Source organism: Hyla sarda, chromosome 2 (assembly GCF_029499605.1).
Source record: "Hyla sarda isolate aHylSar1 chromosome 2, aHylSar1.hap1, whole genome shotgun sequence".
Lineage (NCBI taxonomy): Eukaryota > Metazoa > Chordata > Amphibia > Anura > Hylidae > Hyla > Hyla sarda.
Window position 1 is genome coordinate 85,450,504 of NC_079190.1, and position 26,226 is coordinate 85,476,729.

Sequence of the window (26,226 nt, forward strand, 5' to 3'; positions counted from 1 at the left end):
TTCTAGTCTAGCTGGCTAAAGCATGGAAGCACGAGGGAGCAGTTTGGACAAATTTTTTTACATTTGGAGACGCCCTCAATGCTGACCAGTTTTTCCTTGGATTTATACTTCTAGCATATCTAGCTTTCAGTGCTCTATAAGACCTTTTTCATCATTAAGATACTAGTGAGTGTATATTTGGAAGCCATTTATCATATTTGCATCTTATGTTACAAGGCACCCCTCAGGCACCACAGCACTCTGCAACTGCACATCTTACAGCTACTTACCTAAACCCCAACAACCATCTCTTCACAGCAGTTAGAAACTGGTTGCAATCCCAAATGAATGGATTTTCAGACATACTACATTGATTTTTACATGTATATTTTTATTTAAGATAACAATCTATAAAATAAAATGTTTGCATTTTAAATTGTTAACCTTTTTTCATATAATTTTGCTCAAATATTTTACAATAAAAAGTTATCCCATACATCAGTTTAACTTTACAAGATTGAGTCTACAAAAGTTTAAAATGTCATAGTGACTGGAAACATTTTGACTGGTGGAGGTCATGTGGGTGCTGAGACTGCTAATGATCACTACAACATGAGGGCAAACGTATTCATTTGTGCACCGTGACACTTCATGTCTGCTTCGCTCTGCTCAAATTGCTGAACAGATTCATAGAAAGAGAAATGAACAGGTACAGAACTCAACTGAGCGCTTTACCCTTTGTTCTAATGATCGGTGGGTGTCTCAGGACTCAGACCCCAACAGTCACATCTGATGCGTCAGTGACATGTCAGAAGGTTGTTAATATGATAGTTGTCCTTTCAATTTTCCTAGTCTAGATTTGCATAATGCTGCAATGACATCACCACTAACATCCCTGAATGAACATCTGGAAGTAAATAAGCCATGACCCAGCTATTAAAAACATTTTCCCTATCCACAGGACATGGCCTGACTGTCCCCAATGAACCCTCTGGATTCTACCTATTAAATCATCCTCATCTCAGCAGTGATGGCCCACTCAGCCAATCACCAACTGAGGCGGGACACAATTGGGTCCGGTAATTGGCTGAGACATGAAAGTCTCAGAAAGTGGGAGCCGTAGGGTTCAGTGAGGAGAGTTGGGCCCTGTTCTGGAGAGAGGGGATACATTTATAATAGCTGGATAACCTTAGAAACTATAACAGGAAACACAAACAATGATCAATAAATTAAAGGTAGGATAGCACTCGTTGACAGACAGCAGGAAAGTCCTACTGAACAGAAGCATACTGGACACCCTATCCCAGGAACTCTGGGCTCAGGAACGCTGTTGAACGAACATTTACATTGTTGTGAATGTGCCTATTGCTGGCTCATTCACCCTGCAAAATGTCAGCGAAAAGAACGTACATGTTCCTCCTTTTGGCAAAATCCGCAAGGAAAATTCCTTTTTTTTTTTTCTTTAAAGCGACCTCTCAGCAGTGCCGTGGGGCCATGTGGCAATCAGAGGAGACCTTGGCTCCACATAACGGCTTGGTGGTCCGACAGGGCAACAAGAGGACAAAGTAGTGCAGGACTGCATCCAATGGACCAGTTGGACTGTAAGTATATAGGATAACTATAGCTTACCAATATGTCACTTTTACTTTGCCGATTACACATCATTTCAGCTCTATTTACTATGGAGAAGAAAGGTGCGAATACCAAGAGGAATTAAGCAAAGACATTTTCCTCATCAATTTCTCAGTGTAAACATACCCCCTTCCAATAATAGATTCTTTCTAGAACTGTGATGTACTGTGTCTACACTAAATCTGTTCACTTTATTTACAAGAACAACACGACTCTTAGCATTCTGTACAGGATCTACACAAGTCAGAACATTGGACAGGTAAACAATCAGCAGCATAAAGGAAGCTTTTTTAACAGTTTATTTTATGTATAACCATTCAGTGCAGTATATTTAGCTTCTGGATGACAATAAACACAGTATTCTGTAACTAGAACATTCACTGTAACAATATTAATAATGTTTATGCCAGTTTACAAATTGGTCTAAAAGCAAAAGTCGTTTCTAAGCTTTGATCCGTGTCATATATATATATATATATATATATATATATATGGTCATTTTACCTCTGATCCATAATCTGCTGATGTGTAGCTCTGCCGGAAAGTCTACTGTAGACAGTTCTATCTACTGAAGGATTATTCTTTCTGTCAGATAGTATAGAACTGCCTACAGTAGTGTGGAGCGGCATACAGGGCTATTCTTGGCTATAATTGCAGCTCAGTTCCATTTAAGTGAATATAGGTTAATTGTAACACCAACCTGTGGACAGTAGTTGTGCTGTTTTTTGAAAAAGACAGCTTTGTTTTTCTATTCCTTCATTAAAAGGGTACTCCTGTTTAGAACCTTTGTAAAACATCATCGCTGAGCTGCTGACATATAAAACAACAACCTGGACTGGAGGTGGGATATCAGTGCAAAATGGTATTGGCGGCAGGTAAGTCCAGGTTGTTGTTTTATATGTCAGCAGACGGGGGTTGATGGTTCAAAAAAGGTTCTACAATTGAGTACCCCTTTAAGCCTTCTGAAATAATGACCTCTAAATCCTTGTGGTTTAGGGGTCATTATTTGATATTGAGGTTAGGACTGTATCAAATACAGTGATCCCTCAACTTACAATGGCCTCAGGTTACAATATTTTCAACATACAATGTTTTTGTCCGGAGCATTGTAACGTGAAGCTAGACTCAACATACAATACTATGGACAGTCCAGATCTGCAAAACGAGTCAATGGCCAGAAGAACTAACCAATCAGAATGGGCATTTCACTAATAAAACCCCTGTATAACTGAAGTGCCTGCACTGACTGGCTGTCTGGTAGCGCCCCCTACAGTACAGGGAGGTACTACATGTATTGTACTACTCTTTACCTGTGCCATGGTTAGCTGCTCTTTCGGACACTTGGTAAGGGCGGCACCATTTTAGTTTTTGGGACACTGTGTGTACTGTACAGAACCCTGAAGAAGCTCCTGTCCTCTACATAGACAGTGATTTACAGCTTCCAGTAGCTCTTAATTACTTTTATATGTAAGGACTTGTTTTATCTGTACTAGTTATCGGTTTATTTTTCTTTAATCCTCACATTTTCCTATTTTTGGATGATATTTTGGGGTTTCAGAACCAATTACCTGGTTTTCATAGAGTTATGGTCTAAACTTACGATGGTCATAATAGAATTAAATATTGTAAACTGAGGGACCATTGTATTTTATATTCTGCCCTTGGGTTTTTACGCCCCAGGTGCATTATCTTGAACTTATCCACATTCAATGTCTGTTGCCAGAGTTCTGACCATTCTTCTAGTTTCCCTAAATCCTTTTCCATTTGGAATATGCTTCCAGGAAATGAAATCTGTTACAAATGTTTGTCTCCAGAAAAAAGACCAATACCTTTCAATTCGTAAGGTCACTAATTAAGATATTAAACAAAATTGGTCCCTTTACAGATTCCTGAGGTACCCCACTGGTAATAAGACCTTGGTCTTAATATTCTCCATTGACTACAGCCCTCTGTTGTTTCTCATTTTGCAATCTATGGGATTTTAGATGTTCCACAATCCTATCCTTTAGTAGGGTTTCCATTCATTTTCCCACCATTGATGTCAGGCTTACTGGCCTATAGTTGCCCGATTCCTCTCTACTACCTTTCTTGTGAATAGGCACAACATTTCCTAATTACAATCTTCTAGGATGATTCCTGTTACCAATGATTGGTTAAATAAATCTGATTACAGTTTTGCTAATACACGGCTAACCTCTTTCAATAACTTTGGGTGTATCCCATCAGGCCCCTGTGACTTATTTGTCTTTACTGAAGTAGATCCTCTTCCTCTGTAAAGACCCATGTATCAAAGCCCTATACCATGTGTTTTGTCAGCTCATTTATTGAAAACAAAGTGAATGTTATTTTTCAAAGCCTTTAGTAAAAGGTAAATTCCTTTGGACTCATGAACATTGTGGTTTTGTACAGAGCCATAACAAAGCTGCCAAGTTATAATGAAGGCATAAAATGGATAAGATTCAGTATGAATTAAACACAATAAAAAAAATCATGCTATAACACACTGCATACGTGCAGAAGTAATTTCCTATAGAGAAATTGCATTTATGAGAGAATATCTCCATACCTACATCACCTTACATAAAACAACTGTCACTAACACAATAGGACTGTAGTTATTATGTAATATAAAGAAATATCCTTAAATGGGTTTTGAGCTTCTTAGTGGAAATTTAGGCTGGCACTTGCACTTCTTCCCGGTGGCGTATCACTGAATACAAAATATTTCTTTGAATTTCATCAACCCTTTTTCTTCCATGATTCTGTACATTATACAAATTCTGCAAATGTTTCTGTTGTGGTCAAAGAAAATTGTTGAAAGATTCCAGGGACCCTTCAGTAAGACTTGTTAACTGATCCGAAAACATTGGATCATTGCCTGGATTTATAAGAAGCTCTTCCATTGTCATCCCTGAAAAATAAAGTAATATTGGCAATGGCATTGTCATTTTATACATTGCCGTAAATAAGCATTCCCACCCTTAGACTTTTCTACAGTTTGTCATAGTATAACCACAGATTCAAATGTATTTCATTACTGAACAAACAGCAGAATGAAGACCAAGGAGTTAACCAAACAGGTCAGTAATAAAGTTGTGGAGATGAACAGTATCTCATATAAATGAGTCCACCCCTCACATTTTTGTAATTATTTTAGTATATCTCTTCAAGTGACAACACTAAAGAAATGAAACGCTGCTACAATTTAAAAGCAGTGAGTACACACCCTGTATAACTGTTTAATGTTGTTTCCCCTCAAAATAACTCATCACACAGCCATTAAAGGGGCACTCTGGTGGGAAAAAACGTTTTTTAAATGAACTGGTGCCATAAAGTTAAACAGATTTGTAAATTACTTCTATTTAAAAATCTTAATCCTTCCAGTACTTATCAGCTGCTGTATGCTCCAGAGGAAGTTGTGTAGAAGGTGTGTAGTTGTGTAGAAGTTGCCACCTCTGCCAGTGTCCAGAGCAGGAGAGATTTGCTATGGGGATTTGCTTCTACTCTGGAAAGTTCCTGACATGGACAAAGGTGTCAGCAGAGAGCACTGTGGTCAGACTGGAAAGAACTACACAACTTCCTCTGTAGTATACAGCAGCTGATAAGTACTGGAAGGGTTAATATTTTTTTTTTATATAGAAGTAATTTCTAAATCTGTTTAACTTTCTGGCACCAACCGATTTGGAAAAGGAGATTTGGACTCACCATAAAATCTCTTTATTGTAGTCTTCATTGGGGGACACCTATACTGATGGGGTATATGCTCTTGCCACTAGGAGGCACTGACACTAGGAAAAGTCGGCTCCTCCCTGGCAGGATATACCCGCCCACTGGAAGTGAGGTAATCAGTCTTGTCACAAAGCAGTAGGAGAAGCCAACAAAGAATTAAGTCCGAAGGACAATAGAAAATAATCCCGGATAAAAACTCCAATAACTGGAAAGGATTATCCAGACCAGACCAAAAAAAAAAATTAAGAAATACGTGGGTGCGGTGTCCTCCAATAAAGGCTATGAGAAAGAGATTTTACAGGGAGTGCAAAAAAATCTCCTTTTCTCGGTCACTCTTCATTGGGGGACACCTATACTGATGGGACATACCAGAGCAGTCCCTTAGGGTGGGAATAACAACCACCAGAGGAAGGGAATCAGTCCAGAGACCGAACCCACTCGTCCGTAAGGCCTGTGGACGAGATCCGGGGCCAGAGACAACTGAGGTCCAGAAACTGAGCTCCCGGAAGATCCCCCGTCCATGAAGATGGATTAGGACGCCAAAGGAAAGGACCGTCCATTGCAGAGACTCTAACCTATGGTCCAGATAGAGAGCCAAGAAAAGGGCGACTAGGAAGCCAGATGGGCCGGAACCATCCCGGAAGGAGGAAGGAAATCAACTCCCAAAAACACAGAACCAGAAAGAGGGCACAACAAGAGAACCCATCCAGAGTCAACTGACTCAAGAGAACATAGCGGAAAAATGAGAGAGCAGCGTATGCCTGAGCAGAAGGCGAGCACAGAAGGTGGAGACCAGAAAACCACTGGAAAAAGAAAGACGGAAACTCTAGTGAGGCCTGGTGCCTAAGATCAATGACCTGAACATCTGCAGACCCAAAACCCCTGTCCCAGGGGCCCGCCGCGAGCACCCGGGAGGCGGAATTAGCTCGACTGGTGTAATCGGGATGACTGGACCGCCCTCCATCTCTGGAGGACATGAACCCCGAAGGAGGAGACTGAAAGTAATAACAGCCAAAAAAGGAACGGAACATCCTGAAAAAGGGGGCATCCCGGAACACCTGAGTGACAGACATGGGAACTAGAGGTTCCTGAGACTCCTGGAAGACTTACACCTGAAGGGTAAGTAAACACAAAATCCACAAAACACTCTAGGTGACAAACTTCCGTGTCGAGACAAGAAAAAGAGTGGTACAGAAAGACCGCCCCACAAAAGGGATCGCAAAAAAGTCTGAGCAGGATCGCTACACATGCCCAAGACCTCAACCATCACCAAGTCCCAAAGAACCAGAAGGAACGACCTAGAAAATAAGGCACGCTGCAGCATCCTAGGACAGTGTCCGAGACAAAGAGACTAACTGGTCCTAGGACCCCAGCGGTCCAAGCGGTCCCAGGACGGGAACAAAGGGGGAAACAAAAGGGAACCTAGCTGGGACTCCCAGATCCTGGGCACAGGAAGGTTATGCCAGAAGACTGTGGTGTCAGTGCAGCACAACTGACACTGACAAAGGGAAGGATGAACACACCCTTCCAGGGAGATTGGGCAGTAAGCACACAAGCATAGACAGCGAAAGGCTCTTGTGAATGCTCCAGCAAAAAAAACAAGGGCCCAGCCAGATACCCCACCTATATTGTGGGAAAAGAGAGTTGGCTCTATATTGGCAGTAGAAAGCTCCCAGTGAAATAGTCCCCCTAGCGGAGGGGAAAAAACAAGGGGTGGTCAAGATGAAACTAAGGCACTGACCATGTCAAGCTAACTGATCCTCATACCCCGAGGAAAGGGGATTGTCAAAGTGCGCCAGGCACTGTAGGAGCAGGGAAATGCCGCCCTGCAGCAACGGGACAAAGTACTGGGTGGACGTAGCCCCCCAGGAACTCTGCGACAACATATCGAGGTGTGGAGGAGCCAATGCGAGTCCTCAGAGAGATCAGAATCCTGGACACTGGTGCTGGGCAAGGATACAAAGTCATGACTACGAATGCAAGCAAGAAGCACACACACAGCAACCAACTGCGTAGAGAAGGACAACCCAACAGGGTGAAACCCTGGACCAGATGGGTGCCAACGGAGCCATCACGGTCACGACTAAGGCAACAGAGCAGGCGACTGAGCCACCCTGCAATTAACCCAGCAAGATACCTGGAGGCATGGGGGGGGGGGGGGTGCTGAACTGACTGTGTCACCCCATCAGGCCTGCAGAGGGACCTTAGCATGTGTTGAGACACAGACATGGTTACCTCGCGACAGTAGTGGGGTAACAAGACTGCGGACACTAAAGAAATTGCAGACATTCAAAAATCCGGCAGTATGGAAGACAAACTCAGCACCTAACGGTGTGTCACAACTATCCCCCTAGCAGACCAACGTGGCACTCTTAGAAAGGGGAACAGAGAGTGCTGCTGTTGCTGTGAAAGGCCATGGAAATTGAAGGAAATGCCCACACCCCAACTCCTAATGGTGTTACACATCATGACTGCTGTCGCAGACACAAGAGATGAAGGATGTATGTGGGAAAGGAAACATGCAGACAGTCTGGCTTACAGGTCCAATGAAGCCACATAGACACACTGTGTGGAACTTCACATGGAAAGTGAGTCACCGGGCTGCAGTCACGGGAGCGGCAAGAATGGGGGAGGTCACCTGGTGAAACCATGCAGAAACAGTGTGGCTATATGGAATAGGGACCATGGCCACACCGGGTCCCACATACAGAACAACACACTGAAAGTGTGCCGTCAGCCGTGAGAGCGGTGGGCATGTAGAGAGGGACCTGGTAAAGTAGAGAATCCTGCGAAACAGTATGTGGTGCATTGTAAAGGGCAAGTGAGCAACATGGGGTGACTTACTCGAAACTACACCTAGGCAGTGGGTCACCTAAACTTCTGTCCATGGTGTAAGAAGTGTATGGTAATTGAAATTCAGAACAAAAGATACGGAGGCACTCTGATATCTGCGGGTGGTTTATTTAGTGCAGGTCATACAGCAATGCTCAGTCGATGAATAATTTCGCGCACCTGCGCTTAATCAATGATTAGGTCATTGATAAAGCGCAGGTGCGCGAAACGACCATTTCAACTACCATACACAACTACCGGCATTAGCGGAGGATCCGTAAGTAGCAGTGGCAAAAGGGACATTATTCCAGCATATTACCCAGTGGCAGTGCCAACTCTGGTCTTTATTCTGATTTTGGTGTATGGTAGTTCACCCGATGTAGTAGTAAACCATGCAGACAACTGTCTGGCTGACTGATATAGGATTCCTGAATGCACAGGATCATTCCTTCTAACCCTCCCACAGAAAGTGGGGTACTGGATTGTGGCCGATCTAACGGGCGACCTGGCGGTATAGGAGACCCAGTAGACGGAAGGCTGGCTGACTGGCATCAGTCCTGTGTTACTGCAGGGACCCTCATCCAGATTCCTCACACCAGCAGTGAGGTACAGGAACCTGACCATGCCCGCGGCAGCCCTGAGAAGGGAGACCGACTGCGGCGGAAACTGTGCGGACAACAGTCTGGCTGAACAAGTAAACTTCCAGGTGCTGGCGAAAAGGGGACGACAGCCAGATAGGCCCTTCTGTCACATATGTGAGGGAGGGGAGGCCTAGAAGCCATAGATTGTTTCCCCGCCACCCTGGTAGAGCAGGGGAGTCTGATAAGCCATGGATTGTATCCCCGTCACCCCGAATAGGGTCCATAGGACACGCTGGTTCACTCCACACCTCGCACAGCAGTGGGGAACCAGAACTCCAGCCGCAGATGCATCAGCCGTGTGATGAGTGACAGGCGGCAGAGAAAACCATGCAGACCACTGTCTGGCTTACTGGTATGGGTCCATAGTATACAAAGGGTCACTCGTTCGGACACCTCGCACTAGCAGTGAGGTACCAAGTGACAGACGAGACTACTGTCTGGCATATTGATAACAGGTACAATCCCTGCCCACACAGGGACACTTCCACGGAGACCTCGCACTGGACGTGGGCACCAGAGCACTAGCCGCGGATGTGGCAGTCTGTGGAGGAGGGATAGATTGCATGCACACTACAAGCACACTCCCTCGATGAGGTGACCAGTGAACATGAGGAGGAACCGTGAAAGCGTCCTTAGCGTCCGCCAGGAAAGCCAATGCCGACGGCAGACATGGTATGCCAGAGGCATACCTCAAGCGACTCAATGGACTCAATATCAGGTCCTGTACAAGGTGACAGAAGAAAAGAAAGGGGACCCCATATACAGTCCTTGGGATAAAGACAGCCATAGCAGCCCAAAAGCTGTAATAGCTATAGGCCACTAGAGGGAGCACTGAAAAAAATCAGGGGCCAAAAGAAAAAAAAAGAAAAAATAAGTGGCAACAAGAGGCCCAAAAATAGACAGCGCCCAAAAAGGACTCCCCCCTCCCCCCCCCCCCATTTAAAAAAAAAAAAGTTTTACTATTATTATTTAATAATGTGGTTGGAAGGAAGCATGGGGGCGCCCTGCAAAGTACTGCTTGCATGAACCTATGTCCCTTATGCAGGGACACTAACATAAATGCAGGCAAGGAAGTCCCTGGAGCAGCGACGGCTCATAGTAGCGCACTATAGAAGCACCTACTAAGCCGCCGCACAGCTCCGAGGTAGGGGACAATAGCGGGCCGGGATAAAGGGCTCCCGCCGGGCTACTACCTCGGGAGCAAGGAGCTTTGCCTAACAGAGCGCCGCCGACCCCCGCAGCGGGGAAGGAGGGCGGAGCAAGACGCCGCAGTGTGAGGTGCATACCTCACTGGTCACGGCCCTCAGCAGCGCGCAAACCGGAGAGGAGGAGCTGCCTGACCTCCTAGCTCGCGCATTGAGTCAAGGGAAAGAGAATGGTGGAGCTATGTGCCTCCATGAAGCCTCGAGCTCCCGCAGGCTGCGGAGCTCCTGGCTCTATAGTAAAACATAGCCGGCGGAGCGGAAACAGCTAGCAAGACTGGGAGAGGGGTGACTTGGGGAAGAGACTAGCGGAGGAGCCGCTGCAGAGAGTCGGCAGCTATCCTCCAGTGGAACTCACATTTCCCATCCACGAGACTGCTGAGTCTGCGGACAAGAAAGGCGACGGGGTAGCCCGCAGCGCCGGGCTGCTGCCTAGAACACGGTCGCCTCTGAGGATCGTGAAGTCCCCGTCCACAGGGAAATGTAGCCCCAGAGGCAACCTCCGCCTCCGGGGAAAAATATATTAACCCGAGTCTCCCATAGATTTGAACTCACTGTCTATATAAGTCACCCCCCAATACGGAACTTCCAGAGAGTATCCTATGGATGATGGGGGGGGGGGGGGGAGTATGCTTAACTAGTTCTTGGCTATACTCACCTCGGGCATCTTCAGCTAGCTTATGGCGACGCTGCAACAACCTGGCGCAAAGTGAGGTAAGCAGGGGCAGTGGGGGACCTGGACCCAGGGTACAACCTCCAGGCGCTAGCTGGTGGCGATAAGGGGTTGATGGCCCATACTCTTATGCACCGTGCCCCTTTGTTGCATGTGGGAGATCAGGTAGCGCCATGCTCCTGTCGCCCAACTTAGAAAAATAACAAAGGAAAAAGAACCTAACTAGACATATTGAACTAGAAAATAATAAAATAAAAGACAAGGTCTGGGGAGCTCCCAAACGTGTCTTGCCTCCTGCTGACACTAGCTAAAACTGGTTACCTCACTTCCAGTGGGCGGTTATATCCTGCCAGGGAGGAGCCAACTTTTTTTTCCTAGTGTCAGCACCTCCTAGTGGCAAGAGAATATACCCCATCAGTATAGGTGTCCCCCAATGAAGAGCGACCAAGAAACATTTGTTTACCACCAGATTACACCATTAATGTCTAAACATTGGGCCCAATCTGGACATTGGTGTATTCACTTTTTTTGCCAAGGTTTAGACATTAATGATTATGTGTTGAGTTATTTTGAGGGGTCAACAACATTAAACACTTATGCAGGCTGTGCATTTATGTGAGATACTGTACAAAGCAGGCTGGCTAGGTTATAAAAAATAGCTTTTGTATTATGGTCCTTTGGGAGATGTTCAATTATGAGAAAATAAAAAGAATAGGACACAATCACAAAACTACCAAGACAAGGCTGTCCACCCAAACTAACAATGTGGTTACTCTGGAGAAGCTGCAAAGATTAACAGCTGAGGTGGGAGAATTTGTTCAAAGGACAACTATTCGTCGGGTGCTCCATAAATCTGACCCTTACAGAAGAGCCACAAGAAGAAAGCCCTTGTTGAAAGTGAGCCACAAGAAATCCCAGCAAGTTGTCCAGGTCCTGGAGCAGCAAAGCAGCCCAGGCCATCACATACCACCACATTTGACTGTTCGTATGATGTTCTTGATAAAATCCTGTGTTACTTTTACACCAGATGTAACAGGACCCATACATTCTACGTTTTCAGTATATAGAATGTTTCCCAAAAGTCTTGGGGATCATCAAAATGTTTTTTGACAACGTGAGATGAGCCTTTATGTTCTTTTTGGACAGTAGTTTTTGCCTTGGTAATTGCCAAGTAGCTTTCTTATAGTTGAGTCATGAACCCTGACCTTAACTGAGGCCAGTGAGGCCTGCTGTTCTTAAGATGTCGCTGTGGGTTCTTTTATGACCTATTGGATTAGTCTTTGCTGCTCTTTTGAGTAATTTTGATAAGCCGGCCACTGCTGAAGAAGCGATCTGATTGGTTGCTAGGGGCAACTGGTCAACTTTTCCTCTGCACAGGTTTTAATAAATCTCCCCCAATATGCTATGATGTCTCCCAAACACTGCACACACAGAAGATGAGATCCTGCTCCTCTATATCTCCATAGAACACCAACAAAAGCAACAGCGACATGGAGCAAACTCCTTCTTCCCCTTGACTCCTATGGGGGCAAATCAGTGCTAATCACTGATAAGGACCACCAGCTCCCAGTAAAGAAGTCAACATATAGCTTGAAAAGAAAACCACTCTGGACTGAAACCCAAAAAGATAAAAAAAAAATGAATTTATGTGCTGGGACTTCAAATGTTTTCAGACTTGTGCCTGTACAGTGTCAAAATTGTGCAAAATGCTTACACAAGCTCAGTTTTTCGCACAAGAGTTTGCGCAAAAAACGTGGCATGGACAAAAAATATGCAATTTTGCCTTTCAACACTGGTGCAGGAAATGATACATTGCCTTTAGTAGTTATAATTATTAGGTAAAGTAGTGTGTTGTGTTCCACCACAACATAGAAAATACAATGGGTGGATGTATTATTGTATGTAGACTATTTTTGCTCTAAATTTGATGCAATTACATTTTTGCGAGTTGTCAAGCAGGCCATTTTCCTATGACTGTGTAGGCTTGTCAAAATCAAGTTTTTATGCAGTCTTCATGAATTCATCAGGTGCGACTTTTGGTGAAAATTCGCACATTTTGTCGCAAAAATTCGCAATTTGATGCAAATCTACAGCAGCCCTGACCTGGCTTACTAAACCAGCTATGGACAGAGGTTGCACATTTTAGTGCAATGGTTTAAAAAAGTCCCCAAATTTGATGCAACCATTTAATTATTTGACGCACATACACATTACCACCACGAAAAAATAAATAAATAAATGAATAAATAAAAAAGAGCTCCACTACACCAACATTGATAAATTCCCCCAAAACAATTTATTACAACTCACCATTAATTGGGTCTTCCAGGTCTGTTACATTTTGAGAATATTCAGCTTGGACATTCAGATTCATTTCATTGCCATATTGTAAAGATTCTGAAAAATGCTGGGGTGTTCCTGAAGCAATACTGCTCTGTGAGTCATCTACATTCCTAATATAAAAACATTAAATACACAGAAAGTCAAATGGGCCTTGAGGACTGGGTTGGGGACCACTGCTTTAAAGGGGTATTCCGGGATAAAACATTCTATCCCCTATCCAAATGACAGGGGATAAGATGTCTGATCGCGGGGGGGTCATCCCCAACTTGTCGAGGGAAATCTTTACAAGACAAACCACCTTTACAAGACTAAATGAGTCCAGGGCTAATTCATTAGACTCAGGTTCAGGGACTCTTTCTGTAGACTCTGGACAGGGAACAACAGTGCTACGTAATATGTGTGTGCACTATATAAATAAAGAATTATTACAGAGTTGCAGCAATGCACTGGTTATCAATTGAGACCTACACTATTTATTTTACAAATAACTCTCTGCGCATTTCAAAAGTAGGAAAGTAACTTGTCTATGAATCAAGGGAAATGATTAGATAACCCAAGAATGTCTCCATATTGTAACAATTCAACCTGTAGCTTAAAAAAATTGATAAAATACGGAACACCCCCCATTTCCCCCCAACCAAAATCTGCAGGGCGCGATTGACCCTGATACACTGAGAACTGCATAAAAGTGGAGAGAGTAGTGGTGGAGGGAAGTAGACAGTGGGTAGGGGCGTCAATACAGTGACCAGGAATTTGTTAAATAAATAATAGATTGATCCTAACGGGTCTATATGTGAAAAATAAATAATCAGTGGTCTGATCTGCCACCACCAGCTCAAAATAAGAACCCCAAGAAAATATGGTCTAAGACTTCTGCAACTTACTGAAGTGCTATCAAAAATGTAGAAAGTGCCAGAACATAAAAAATTAAAGGGTCTGAAGTCTGTTTACAAAGATACCACAGCAGAAGAAAATCCTTCAAATAGATAAGGATATCCAATCAACCTCATTTCTTACCTTTCAGAAACCATGATCAGCATGCGTGTCATGTACCTTTGGTATTCCAAGTTTACTGTAAGAAAATAGTTCATTATACATCAAATACATATAAGGTTTTACAACACTTCTTGTCTGAAAACAAAGCTAGGGAAAGTCTACAGTATTTACCCAGGTAGCCACTGGCTACAGAGGAGTCCACTCATTTCCTAAAATGAAGTACTTCCATTTTGCATAGGTAAATTCATTTACCAACATTCAGACTCACTTAAAGGGAATGTGAAGTAGGTTAGGGCATCCTAACCTGCTGAAAGATCCTAATGGGGACGGTTACCTGGAGAATTATAGTACCTTTAATATGGCACTCAGATGTGCTGTCTATCTGTAATATCAGTTAAGGCCCACTGCGGAGGGATTCATTAGAGATGAGCGAATCAAATCTGATGAATCCGAATTAGTTACGAATTTCAGGAAAAATTCGATTTGCAACAAATGTGAATATCGCCGCAATTCTAATCGCTTCATTAAACTCCATTTTGTGCGGTCCAGGGCATCTAAAATGGCGGAACCACATGTGAGGACATGGGGCAAGGAATCCTGGGAAGGGGGGAACAAGGGTAGGTGGGATGACCCTGAAACACATGCAGGATTCAGCCTATCAGGAGCCAGTCACCCCTATATAATCGGCAGCCATATTGCAGCCAGTCACTTCATCCTTACACTGCAGAGAGATAGATAGAGACAGACAGCCCTGTGTGTTACTCAGAAAAGCTTTTTCCAGCAGCGATTTACCTCCTAGTCAAGTCAGTGTTCTGTTGGACAGAGAGCAGTTAGTATTTCACAGAAAAGCATTCTTACTGCAGCGATTCACCTCCCATGAGAGGAGCAGAGAGCAGTGGTTGACCAGAAGAACATAAGCGATTCAGCTCAAGCACAAATCCTGCCTAGAAGCACTGATAGGGAAGGGAGTGAGATTGAGAAAGTGCTATTTTGGCTGTAGTACACAGCGACTGTGTGCCGCAGCACTGATGTCTACAGCTAGTGTTGTAGGGCTGGGCGATCTGACCAAATATGTGTATCACTGTATTTTTGTAACTTATAGTGGTTCCACGGTATATAACGGTATTTCCCCCCCCCCCCCCCCCAAATTAATTATTAGCCCAGCCCTGCGCTGTCCCCATCGGGGTACTACTCACGTCACCCGCAAGTGCTGCCCTCCTCGTCCTCCTGTTTGTTGCGGGCCGCCGGCGCTGACACTCTATAGCTGTGTCCCTATGCCAGGGCTGCAAAAGGTAAACAAAAATAAACTTTAACGCATGTTCCTACGTTGGCCTTACGCTCTTCCTGGGGACGTGAACATCGGAGAGCTGTCAGCCTATCACCGGCCGCAGCGATGTTCCGCCTCGGCCGGTGATAGGCTGAGCCCACTGTAATGTAAGAAGCCGGCTATCACCGGCCGAGGCGGAACATCGCTGTGGCCGGTGATAGGCTGACGGCTGTCTGACGTTCCATTCCCTAGGAAGTAGGTCCGGACCGATGGGGAAGGTGAGTTAAAGTTCAATTTGTTTACCTTTTGCAGCCCGGGCATAGGGATACAGCTATAGAGTGTCAGCGCCGGCAGCAGCAACAAACAGGAGGACGAGGAGGGCAGCGCTTGCGGGTGACATATGTGAGCATTTACCCCGATGGGGACAGCGCAGCGCTGGGCTGATAATTAATTTGGGGGGGGCAGAACAGCGTTCGTGGGTCACATATGATTAGTTCCCCGATGTGGGGACAGAGCAGCGCTGGGCTGATAAATCATTCATTCCCGAGGGGGAGGGGCCAGACCAGTATTGCGGTATGGGAAAAAATTCATATCGTGCAGGACAAAAATTTCAGTATTCAGTATGTACCGGTATACCGCCCAGCCCTATGGTGTTGTACACAAAAACTTTTTTAAGCGTACTGTAGGGCCTAGATACTGTGAAAGGAAAGACAAAAGTACTCACCGGCTGGTGTTGTACACATACTTTACTAAGCGTACTGTAGCACATTTTTCTGCCCACATAAGTGCATATCACATACGTACATCTAAGTGTGCACCATTTTGTTCCTGACAAAGTCTTAAAGGAAAACTGTCAGCTTGCTCCCCCCGCATTAACCAGCGGAATTGGCTGGTAGTGTGGGGGACGCTGATTAATTTGATGCTTACTGTACCCGGATCCGCCACGCCATTCGGCTGTAATCTTCTATTTTCAGTATATATGCTAATTAGGTGCTAACTTGCACTGGTCGGGCTAACTGGCACTCTGACATCAGCGTTTCTAGCCGCAGCGCAGCTCATCTCAGCTCATCAATATTCCTTCACTCCCTCTTCTCCCCGCTCTGTAATGAAGAGGGAGACCACCAGCTACTGCCCAAGTAGTGATGAGGAGAGTGACGTGGGAGGTGGTGTTGCCAGCGTTCAGGGTCCTGAAGCAGACACTGTTGAGGAAACTGAGGAGAACATCAGTGACGTGCAGACACTTGATGATAATGATGATGAAGCAGATCGCAATTGGGAGCCGGGTGCAGAAGGGGCTTCATCATCATCAGGAGAAGAGGGTTGCAGGTTGCCCGTGAAGCAGCAGCTGAGTCAGCAAGGTGGTAGCATGGTTGGCAGTCAGCATGGTGGCAGAAGTGGAAATTCTGGACCCAAACGTGTCTGGGGGAGACCACCTACTTTGCAGCAGCCTACCTTCTCGGGAGGTAGTGTAACAGGGGTTCCTGGAGACGGTGGCAGTAGCAGTAAATTAGTGCGGACTGTTGGTGGGAAAATCAGCTACTCGGCGGTGTGGCAGTTTTTCATCAAGCATCCGGAGGTTAACATAGCCACATGCAAGATGTGTCCGCAGAAGGTGAAGTGTGGCTAGGGTCCCAATGTTGGCACCACGGCCCTACGTCAACATATGCTGCACCACCATAAAGCGGCCTGGGAGAACTGTGGCTCCGATTGTCACCATTCGGCAGCGGGATGTCTTCTTGTTCTCCACCTTATTGGACCCTCGCTTCCGGCACAAAATGGGGGCCCTTTTTACACCCACCGGCCAACGTAGTCAGTTGGCCGATGCCTATCGGCGCCATCGTCATCCTCTCGCAGGTCTGACTAGGGGGGCCCTGTGCGCTCACCTTCCACTGCCATGGCTGCTCGAGAGGGGTGGGGTGGCAGGAGCAGTACCAGCTCCATCAGCAGCAGCCCGAGTCTACAGTCGCTGATGGGTAACTTTCTTCACCCGCATAGTGAAGCAACTTCTCAGCAGAAGGTAGACATGGAGCAGGACCTGAACCAGTAGGTGGTGGCATACCTTGACATGCCCATGTCAACACACCTTGAAGATCCGCTGGACTTCTGGGCAGCCAAACTTTATTTGTGGCCGCAACTAGCAGAGTTTGCCCTGGAAAAGATGTCCTGCCCAGCCAGTAGTGTGCCATCAGGTGTTTAGTGCGGCCGGGGGCCATAGTCACCCCAAGGAGAACTCGTCTGTCCACGAAAAATGTGGAGAGACTGACCTTTGTGAAGATGAATCAGACATGGATCAGCCAGGATTTCCACCCACCAATGCCTGATGCATCAGAGTAGATTGACCATGGTGCCACACCAACACTTCACAAATATGGATAGTGCCAAACAGATTTATGGCGCTGCTCTCCAGTTACAAACATTCCTCCGCATCAGACCTTTTTTTCACCCACCTTCGTCACCAGGTACTGGTATTGCCACCCACCGCACTACTCTGTCACCGGGTCACTTTCAGGACTCCTGATGCTGCTGCTGCCACCTCCAGGCTGTCTCATTCTGCCACCATATGTTCTCCACATGCTGCCGCCACCTCCACGCTGTGTCATTCAGCAACTATATGTTCTCCTCATGCTGCCGCCAACTCCAGGCTGTGTCATTCAGCCACTAAATGTTCTCCTCATGCTGCCGCCAACTCCAGGCTGTGCCATTCAGCCACTATATGGTCTCCTCTTGCTGCCACAAACTCCAGGCTGTGTCATTCAGCCACTATATGCTCTCCTCATGCTGCTGCCAACTCCAGGCTGTGCTATTCAGCCACTATGTTCTGCTCATGCTGCTGCCAACTCCAGGCTGTGCTATTCAGCCACTAAGTTCTGCTCATGCTGCCGCCAACTCCAGGCTGTGCCATTTAGCCACTATATGGTCTCTTCATGCTGCCGCCAACTCCAGGCTGTGCCATTCAGCCGCTATATGGTCTCCTCATGCTTCCGCCACCTCCGGGTTGTGTCATTCATTCACTATATGGTCTCCTTATGCTGCTGGGACATTATCTAAAAAATGTTATGGTAGCACTAGCTACCATAAATCTTCAATTTCAATTAGAAAATTCATCATTTAACCCCTTAAGGACTAGGGGTTTTTCCGTTTTTGCACTTTCATTTTTTCCTCCTTACCTTTAAAAAATCATAACTCAAATTTTGCACCTAAAATTCTATATGATGGCTTATTTTTTGCGCCACCAATTCTACTTTGTAATTACATCAGTCATTTTACCCAAAAATCTACGGCAAAACGAAAAAATAAATAATTGTGAGACAAAATTTTTAAAAAACAAACATCATTTTGTAAATTTTGGGGGCTTCTGTTTCTACACCGTACATTTTTCGGTAAAAATGACACCCTCTCTTTATTCTGTAGGTCCATACGATTAAAACGATACCCTAATTTTATAGGTTTGATTTTGTCGTAATTCTGAAAAAATCATAACTACATGCAGGAAAATTTATACGTTTAAAATCGTCATCTTCTGACCCCTATAACTTTTTTATTTATATATGGGTGGTATGAAGGCTCATTTTTTGCGCCGTGATCTGAAGATTTTAGCGGTACCATTTTTTTTATTGATCTGACTTTTTGATCGCTTTTTATAAATTTTTACACGATATAAAAAGTGACCAAAAATACGCTATTTTGGACTTTGGAATTTTTTTACGCTTACGCCATTGACCGTGCGGTTTAATTAATGATATATTTTTATAATTCGGACATTTCCGCACGCGGCGATACCACATATGTTTATTTTTTATTTACACTTTTTTTTTTTAAATGGGAAAAGGGGGGTGATTCTAACTTTTATTAGTATTTTTTCCCACTTTTTTTTTTTTGCAATGTTATAGCTCCCATAGGCTATAACACTGCACACACTGATCTTTTACATTGATCAATGGTTTCTCATAGGAAACCATTGATCAATGATTCTGCCGCTTGACTGCTCATGCCTGGATCTCAGGCACTGAGCAGTCATTCAGCGATCAGACACCAGGAGGTGTATATATATATTAAATTAAATTAACCATCTAATCCCGCTGCTCCTGGTGCGCAGTGTAGATTACGGACGCCATCTTTTCAGAGCCTCTGTTCCCCCTATTATTTCTTATGTAGATGTGCACCCACAGGAACGGCGTCGGGCGCCATTTTTGTGTAGCCGTTGCTCATGGTGCGCAGTATAGACCATGGACGCCATTTTTTCAGAGCCTCTGTTCCCCCTACTATATATATATATATATCTTTTTATGTAGACGCGCATGCGCAGGAACGGTGTCGGGTGCCATTTTGGTGTAGCCCGTGCGTTCTTTTATATTACACACTAGAGATCTTCGGCGTTGTAGGTCATTTCCGGTAGTTAGCTGAGGCGCTTCCTGATACCACAGGTGTGTTAATAGTTTCCTTATTGAATACCCTATATATCCTTGCTCCTATTTAGTATATGCATACTCCTTGACAAAGCCGGTCACGGTGAAACGCGTTGGAGGTGATCGCAGGGACGTGGAACCTATCTTCTTTTTACATGTGGGGTCAAGTATTTACATTCTGACACCTTCACCTTTAGCACCTTATTTTTTGTTTTCTTGCACTGCTTTTTTTACATTTATTGTATACACTTATATTTCTGTGTTGCACATTGCACTTTATGCATATATTTTTAAGGTTAAACACACTTTTTATGCTTTAAACAGAGTGTCACATTGCACGTATTTTATAGCAACAGGTGCTTTTATGATCCATTGGTGATCAGTTGACCCCGACATTTACGCTTTTCCTTTTTACATCCTTTTCCCGTCCCTGCTATCTTTTGCATTTTTTAAGTTCATTTATTTACATATATATATATATATATATATATATATATATATAATAAATTTTTTAAACAATTATACACAATATCAAATTGCGCTAATGATTACTATTTTTATGTATGTTATATAGCTATATATTATTATCAATCTTTTTTGCTTGTGTATGATATATATATTTTTTTGTAAAATAAAACTATATTTATTAAACTTGATGGTTATTGATTTATCAGATTAATATATTTCTTATTTATTTTATTATATACATTTTTTATTCTTGGTGGGTTTACCCTATACGCTGTAGTGGCGTATTTATAGGTTTTTTAGTGGTTGTTTTGGGTTTTCCACAATTTTATTTAGACCACAGTATATAGGACTTCTTTTAGGTTGTTGTTTTTTTTCAATTCTACTTTGTAATTACATTAGTCATTTTACCCAAAAATCTACGGCAAAACGAAAAAATAAATAATTGTGAGACAAAATTTTAAAAAAACAAACATCATTTTGTAAATTTTGGGGGCTTCTGTTTCTACACCGTACATTTTTCGGTAAAAATGACACCCTCTCTTTATTCTGTAGGTCCATACGATTAAAACGATACCCTAATTTTATAGGTTTGATTTTGTCGTAATTCTGAAAAAATCATAACTACATGCAGGAAAATTTATACGTTTAAAATCGTCATCTTCTGACCCCTATAACTTTTTTATTTATATATGGGTGGTATGAAGGCTCATTTTTTGCGCCGTGATCTGAAGATTTTAGCGGTACCATTTTTTTTTATTGATCTGACTTTTTGATCGCTTTTTATAAATTTTTACACGATATAAAAAGTGACCAAAAATACGCTATTTTGGACTTTGGAATTTTTTTACGCTTACGCCATTGACCGTGCGGTTTAATTAATGATATATTTTTATAATTCGGACATTTCCGCACGCGGCGATACCACATATGTTTATTTTTTATTTACACTTTTTTTTTTAAATGGGAAAAGGGGGGTGATTCTAACTTTTATTAGTATTTTTTCCCACTTTTTTTTTTGCAATGTTATAGCTCCCATAGGCTATAACACTGCACACACTGATCTTTTACATTGATCAATGGTTTCTCATAGGAAACCATTGATCAATGATTCTGCCGCTTGACTGCTCATGCCTGGATCTCAGGCACTGAGCAGTCATTCAGCGATCGGACACCAGGAGGCAAGGGACCCTCCTGCTGTGTCACAGCTGTTTCGCCACGGACATCCCGAACAGCCCCCTGAGCTAACCGGCAATGATTTACTTTGACTTTAGACGTGGCCTGGCCACGCGTTATAGAAGGGGAGCGGACTCAGGGCGTACAGGTTCGCCCTTGGTCCTTAACAGGTTAATCTTAGGGATTGTGAAGCTCTATGGTCTTCCTCATGTTGCTGCCGACTCCAGGCTGTGTCATTCAGCCACTATATGGTCTCCTCTTGCTGCCGCCAATTCCAGGCTGTGTCATTCTGCCAGATTATGGTCTCCTCATGCTGCTACCTCCTCTAGGCTCTGTCATTGTGCCGACATGTGACTGCTTCTTAGGTTTTGTGGCCATACAGTATAAGTTCAAAGTAAACATCGGGACATTAAACTTGGGAATCTAATATAAATCTTACATTTAAAAAAATCGATGTAATCTTTTCAAGACTGAGGCCCTATGGTCATCAAAGTCATAATAATACCTGTGGAATTATCACAAGAATCCAATGAAACAGCTTGGAGCGATAACAATGAACAATAACTGATTAACAGTCAGGGGAGGCAGTGGCTGGAAAAGGAGGTATCTCGTCTGGCGGAGCACCGCCAGCTTGATACTCACCAGAATGGGTAATCAAAAAATTAAAATAAATTTTAATTAAATTAAAATTGCATTTAAAATCTGCCACATCCAGACGCTCTGCGGCAGTGATTCTATGATTCTAATAGCGATGCTTCTATAACTGCATATCATACTGAATAACAGTATTATTTCACTAACACAGCACACTCCCTATGCATGTTAGGACAAGGCAAAGTGTTCTACACCCCTATTGAGCCTCTTTGTAGGCCAGAAATAGCCATTTTTAATAGCGATTTGCTGCGAATAAATTCGGACCCAACCACATTTTTTTCTGCCAAATCGGCCGAATCGAATTTTTCAGAAATTCACTCATCTCTAGTATTCATACTAGAGGAGTGGGCGGGTATCTGTATTGATGCACCCAGGGGTAAAGCCACACCCCCAGCAACCTAAACATCCTCATTTGCATATCAATAAAACTATTATTACAGATAAACAGTATGCTGGAGTGCAATATTAAAGGCACTATAATGCTCAAGGTAACCACCCCTATTAGCGACTATCAGCAGGATAGGAAGCGCTAAATTGCTGTCAGATTCCCTCTTAAGTTAATATTAGAAATAGATGGACTAAAGTATACACATTAGAGGAAATTCATCCAAGCCTACAGATTCTGGCAGAATTGGCAAACTATCTGAATGGCATAGGGTCCCTTGACAGAAAAAGTTGGAAAGTAAAAGGATCCGCCATGGTGAATTTTAACGCTTGACACTTTTGTCTTCCTTAGAGATAATCTGCCAGAGGAGTCTGTTATTGGCTTTCTCAATACAGTGATCTCCTGACTCTCCACCGACATGATGTCTATGAAGAGAAGGGTGGAGCATGTTGGATTATTATTGCCAGACCCTTTAGTTCTGGGAGGAATGGTCAAGGTCGGGAGAGAACTGCTACACAAATTAATGTTCATCCAACACTTAGTGAAGATGAAGGGCCACCTATAATCAAAAGTTTCCACGTAACTATTACATTTAGATTACTGAATTTACCTTCATATTTCTGCTCGTAATACTTCCCAAAAGCTTCATCCTTAGGTTTATTGGGATACAGAAATTTCAGTGGGTTTTCTGGAATGTTCTCATCAGTTAGAAGTTGGTAGTTCCGGATGATCTCCGTAAGGGGGATGCTGGACAACTCTTTTTTGGTGAAAGGCTCAACAGATCGGACTTCATATGTCCCTGTGAGAAGGAGACATGTTAACCACTTTAGCATAAGACTGTTATATGTAAATGTCACATTTTGTTTTTCATCAGATAAACATTTCTACCCTGCCATTACATATAAATATCTAACATTGTTCATTGTCTAGCACACTTCTTTGTGTATATATAATTCGTATTATAATTATATAACATACAAAACTAAGCCTTGCCCATACCACAATAACAGTATATTAGTATAGCATACCATCAGGATTATGGTCCACCCAGGAACATGTAATCCCTCCATCGCGCATGCTTTCACTGAAGCGGAGGAGGAAAGTACCCTGCTGCTTGGTCCTCAGAAGCTCTTTCTCTGTACTCCGACTCACAAATCCCATCACATACCTTTACAATAAGGAATAAAACTAAATTGTACAGGGAAATATATTGGGTTACCGAAAGCACTAATATGATAATGTTAGTTCACATCTGTGTTGGAGGCTCCATTTGCGGGCTCCATTGCAGAATTCATTTAAATACGTGGGCAAAAAAGCTTTGCATGCAGTATTTTCCTTGTCCTGTTATAATCCTGCAAAATGACGGACACAAGTGGAAAACCCAACGGCTCCTATTAAAGTTATCCCAATACTTACCCATCGTTCCAAATCCTCTCCAGGTGTGCTTTCACCAGACACAAGATTGCATCAAACCATTCCCAAAAGTTGAAGGAAACTCTAGGCATACTTTCCTGCAAGATGTGAATATAGAAGAGTTGTAAACTACAGTACACCCACTAATACTGTCTCATCTTTAAAGCGGTACTCTGGTGGAAAAAGGATTTTTTTTGTACTCACCGTAAAATCTCTTTCTTGTAGCCTTCATTGGGAGACACCTATACTGATGGGTATATGCTCTTGCCACTAGGAGGCGCTGACACTAGGAAAAAAAAGTCGGCTCCTCCCTGGCAGGATATACCTGCCCACCTGCAGTGAGGTAATCAGTTTTGTAGGAGAAGTAGGAGAAGACAACAAAGTAGTATGTCCAAAGGATCCTAGAAATAATCCCGGATAAAAAAAACAAGAACCGGAAAAAATAATCCGGAAAAAAAAATGAAGAATGGGTTGGTGCGGTGTCCACCAATGAAGGCTACGAGAAAGAGATTTTATGGTGAGTACAAAAAAAAAATCTCCTTTTCTCGGTCGCTTTTCATTGGGGGACACCTATACTGATGGGCCATACCAAAGCAGTCCCCTAGGGTGGGAAAAACCAACCAACAGTGAAAGGGGTATCAGTCCAGAGACTGAACACACTCGAACGTAAAACCTGTGGACGAGATCCTGGCAGAGACAACAGAGGCCCAACAGAGCTCCCAGAAGAACCCCCGTCCATGGAAATGGACTAGGACGCTAAGATGAGACCGTGCTATGTAGAGACTCCAAGCCTACGGTCCATATAGAAAGACAAGAAAAGATCGTCCGGAAACCAGATGGGCCGGAACCAACCCAGGAGGAGATAGTAAATCAACTCCAAGGAACACAGAACCAGAGAGGGGGCTGGCCAGGCTGGGAAACAAAAATATAAATTAAAAAAAATGGAAAAAGGCACAACAAGAGAACCCCATCCAGAGTCAACCAAGGCAAGAGAACATGGCGGAAATAAAAGCCAGGGAGAGCAGCGTATGCCTGAGCAGAAGGCAAAGACAGGAGGTGGAGACCAGAAAAACACTGGAAAAAAGAACAAAAGATGGAGACTGGCTCTGGAGAGGCCTGTTGCATAAAAGCAATGACCGTAACAGCTGCAGACCAAAAACCTCTGTCCCAGGGGCCCGTCGCGAGCACCTGGTAGGGGAAATAAACTTGAATAGCGTAATCTGGATGACCAGGATGCCCACCGCCTCGGAAGTACATGGACCTCGAAGGAGGAGACGAAAGGAATAAGGCCAAAAAGGGAGCAGAATGCCATGAAAAGGAGCATCCTGGAACACCGGAGCGACCAACATGGGAACTGGAGGTACCTGGGACACCTGGAAGATGTACATGTAAGAATAAACAGCCAAAAGGAGCATCCCAGAACACTGGAGCAGCCGACATGGGAAATGGAGGTTCCCGAGTACACCTGTAGAGTAAGTAAACCCAACATCTGCGAAACGCTCCGGGTGACAAATTGCTATGTCTAGACAAGAAGAAGTGCGGTACAGAAAGACTGCCCCACAATGGAATCGCGGAGAAGTTGAGGCAGGAGAGCTAACCTGCCCAAGACCACAACCATCACTAAGGCCCAAAAAACCAGAAGGGCCGACCTAGAAAAGAAGGCATGCCACAGCATACTAGGATAGTGTCCAAGCCAAAAAGACTGACCAAACATGGAACCCAGTGGTCTGAGCGGACCGAAGCAACATCCTGTCAGGATGGGAATGGAGGGGGAACAAAAGGGAAGGTAACTCCAGAAGATTGTAGTGTCAGTGTAGCGCAGCTGACACCGACAAAGGGAAGGAGGAACATATCCCTCCAGGGAAATAACACCGAGGAAGGAGGAGAGCAAGGGCAGGACCCAAACAACAGATGGTACTAGACCGGCTGTCGCTGAGCCATACAAGATAGCATAAACTCCTACAACAGAGGAGAGTGCCGAGGCTGCATGAGAGGTTGAATACTTGGCCAGGGGGTTGTCGGACCACTCTCCAATCCGTTTACGGATTGATTTAGCGGGGGGCGCTGGAGGGGTGCGCCCTCTGTGGAGACTGAACCCGTTCTGGCTCACTTTGCTGACTACTGCTGACATTGTCGGTGCGGAACTTAGAGACTTTATTGCTCTTAAAAAAGGATTGGCTTCGGTCTCCATGGTCTGGGACTCTCTAAAGGCGTTCCTGCGTGGCTTGTTTATTCGGGACATAAATAGGCATAAGTCCTTCACCAGGGAGCGGGGTGAGAAGTTGAGATTGTCCGTCACTGAAGCTGAATCTAGATATGTTCTGCACCCTACCCCTGGCGCGGAGGAAGTGTGGCTAAGGGCGCAGGGTGCCTATACTCAATACTTGGAGGAGGCGGCTGAACATAAGAGTTTTTTTTACCAGGCAGCGCTAC

The 26,226-nt window shown here is 44.1% G+C and overlaps 1 protein-coding gene across 5 annotated transcripts in view; it reads right to left on the reverse strand.

Annotated features, from left to right (window-relative positions):
- Nucleotides 1-349: 349 nt before the first annotated feature.
- STAT2 (signal transducer and activator of transcription 2) overlaps nt 350-26,226 on the reverse strand; it is a 144,439-nt gene continuing 118,562 nt past the window's right edge. For all 5 annotated transcript variants that reach the window (XM_056562377.1, XM_056562375.1, XM_056562376.1 and 2 more), the window contains exons 19-24: nt 23,797-23,891; nt 23,409-23,548; nt 22,991-23,179; nt 14,049-14,103; nt 12,999-13,141; nt 350-4,522 (exon numbers count right to left, since the gene is read on the reverse strand). In XM_056562377.1, the coding sequence (XP_056418352.1) occupies nt 4,413-4,522; nt 12,999-13,141; nt 14,049-14,103; nt 22,991-23,179; nt 23,409-23,548; nt 23,797-23,891 (732 nt within the window). In that variant the 3' untranslated portion in view covers nt 350-4,412. The remainder of the gene's footprint in view (nt 4,523-12,998; nt 13,142-14,048; nt 14,104-22,990; nt 23,180-23,408; nt 23,549-23,796; nt 23,892-26,226) is intronic.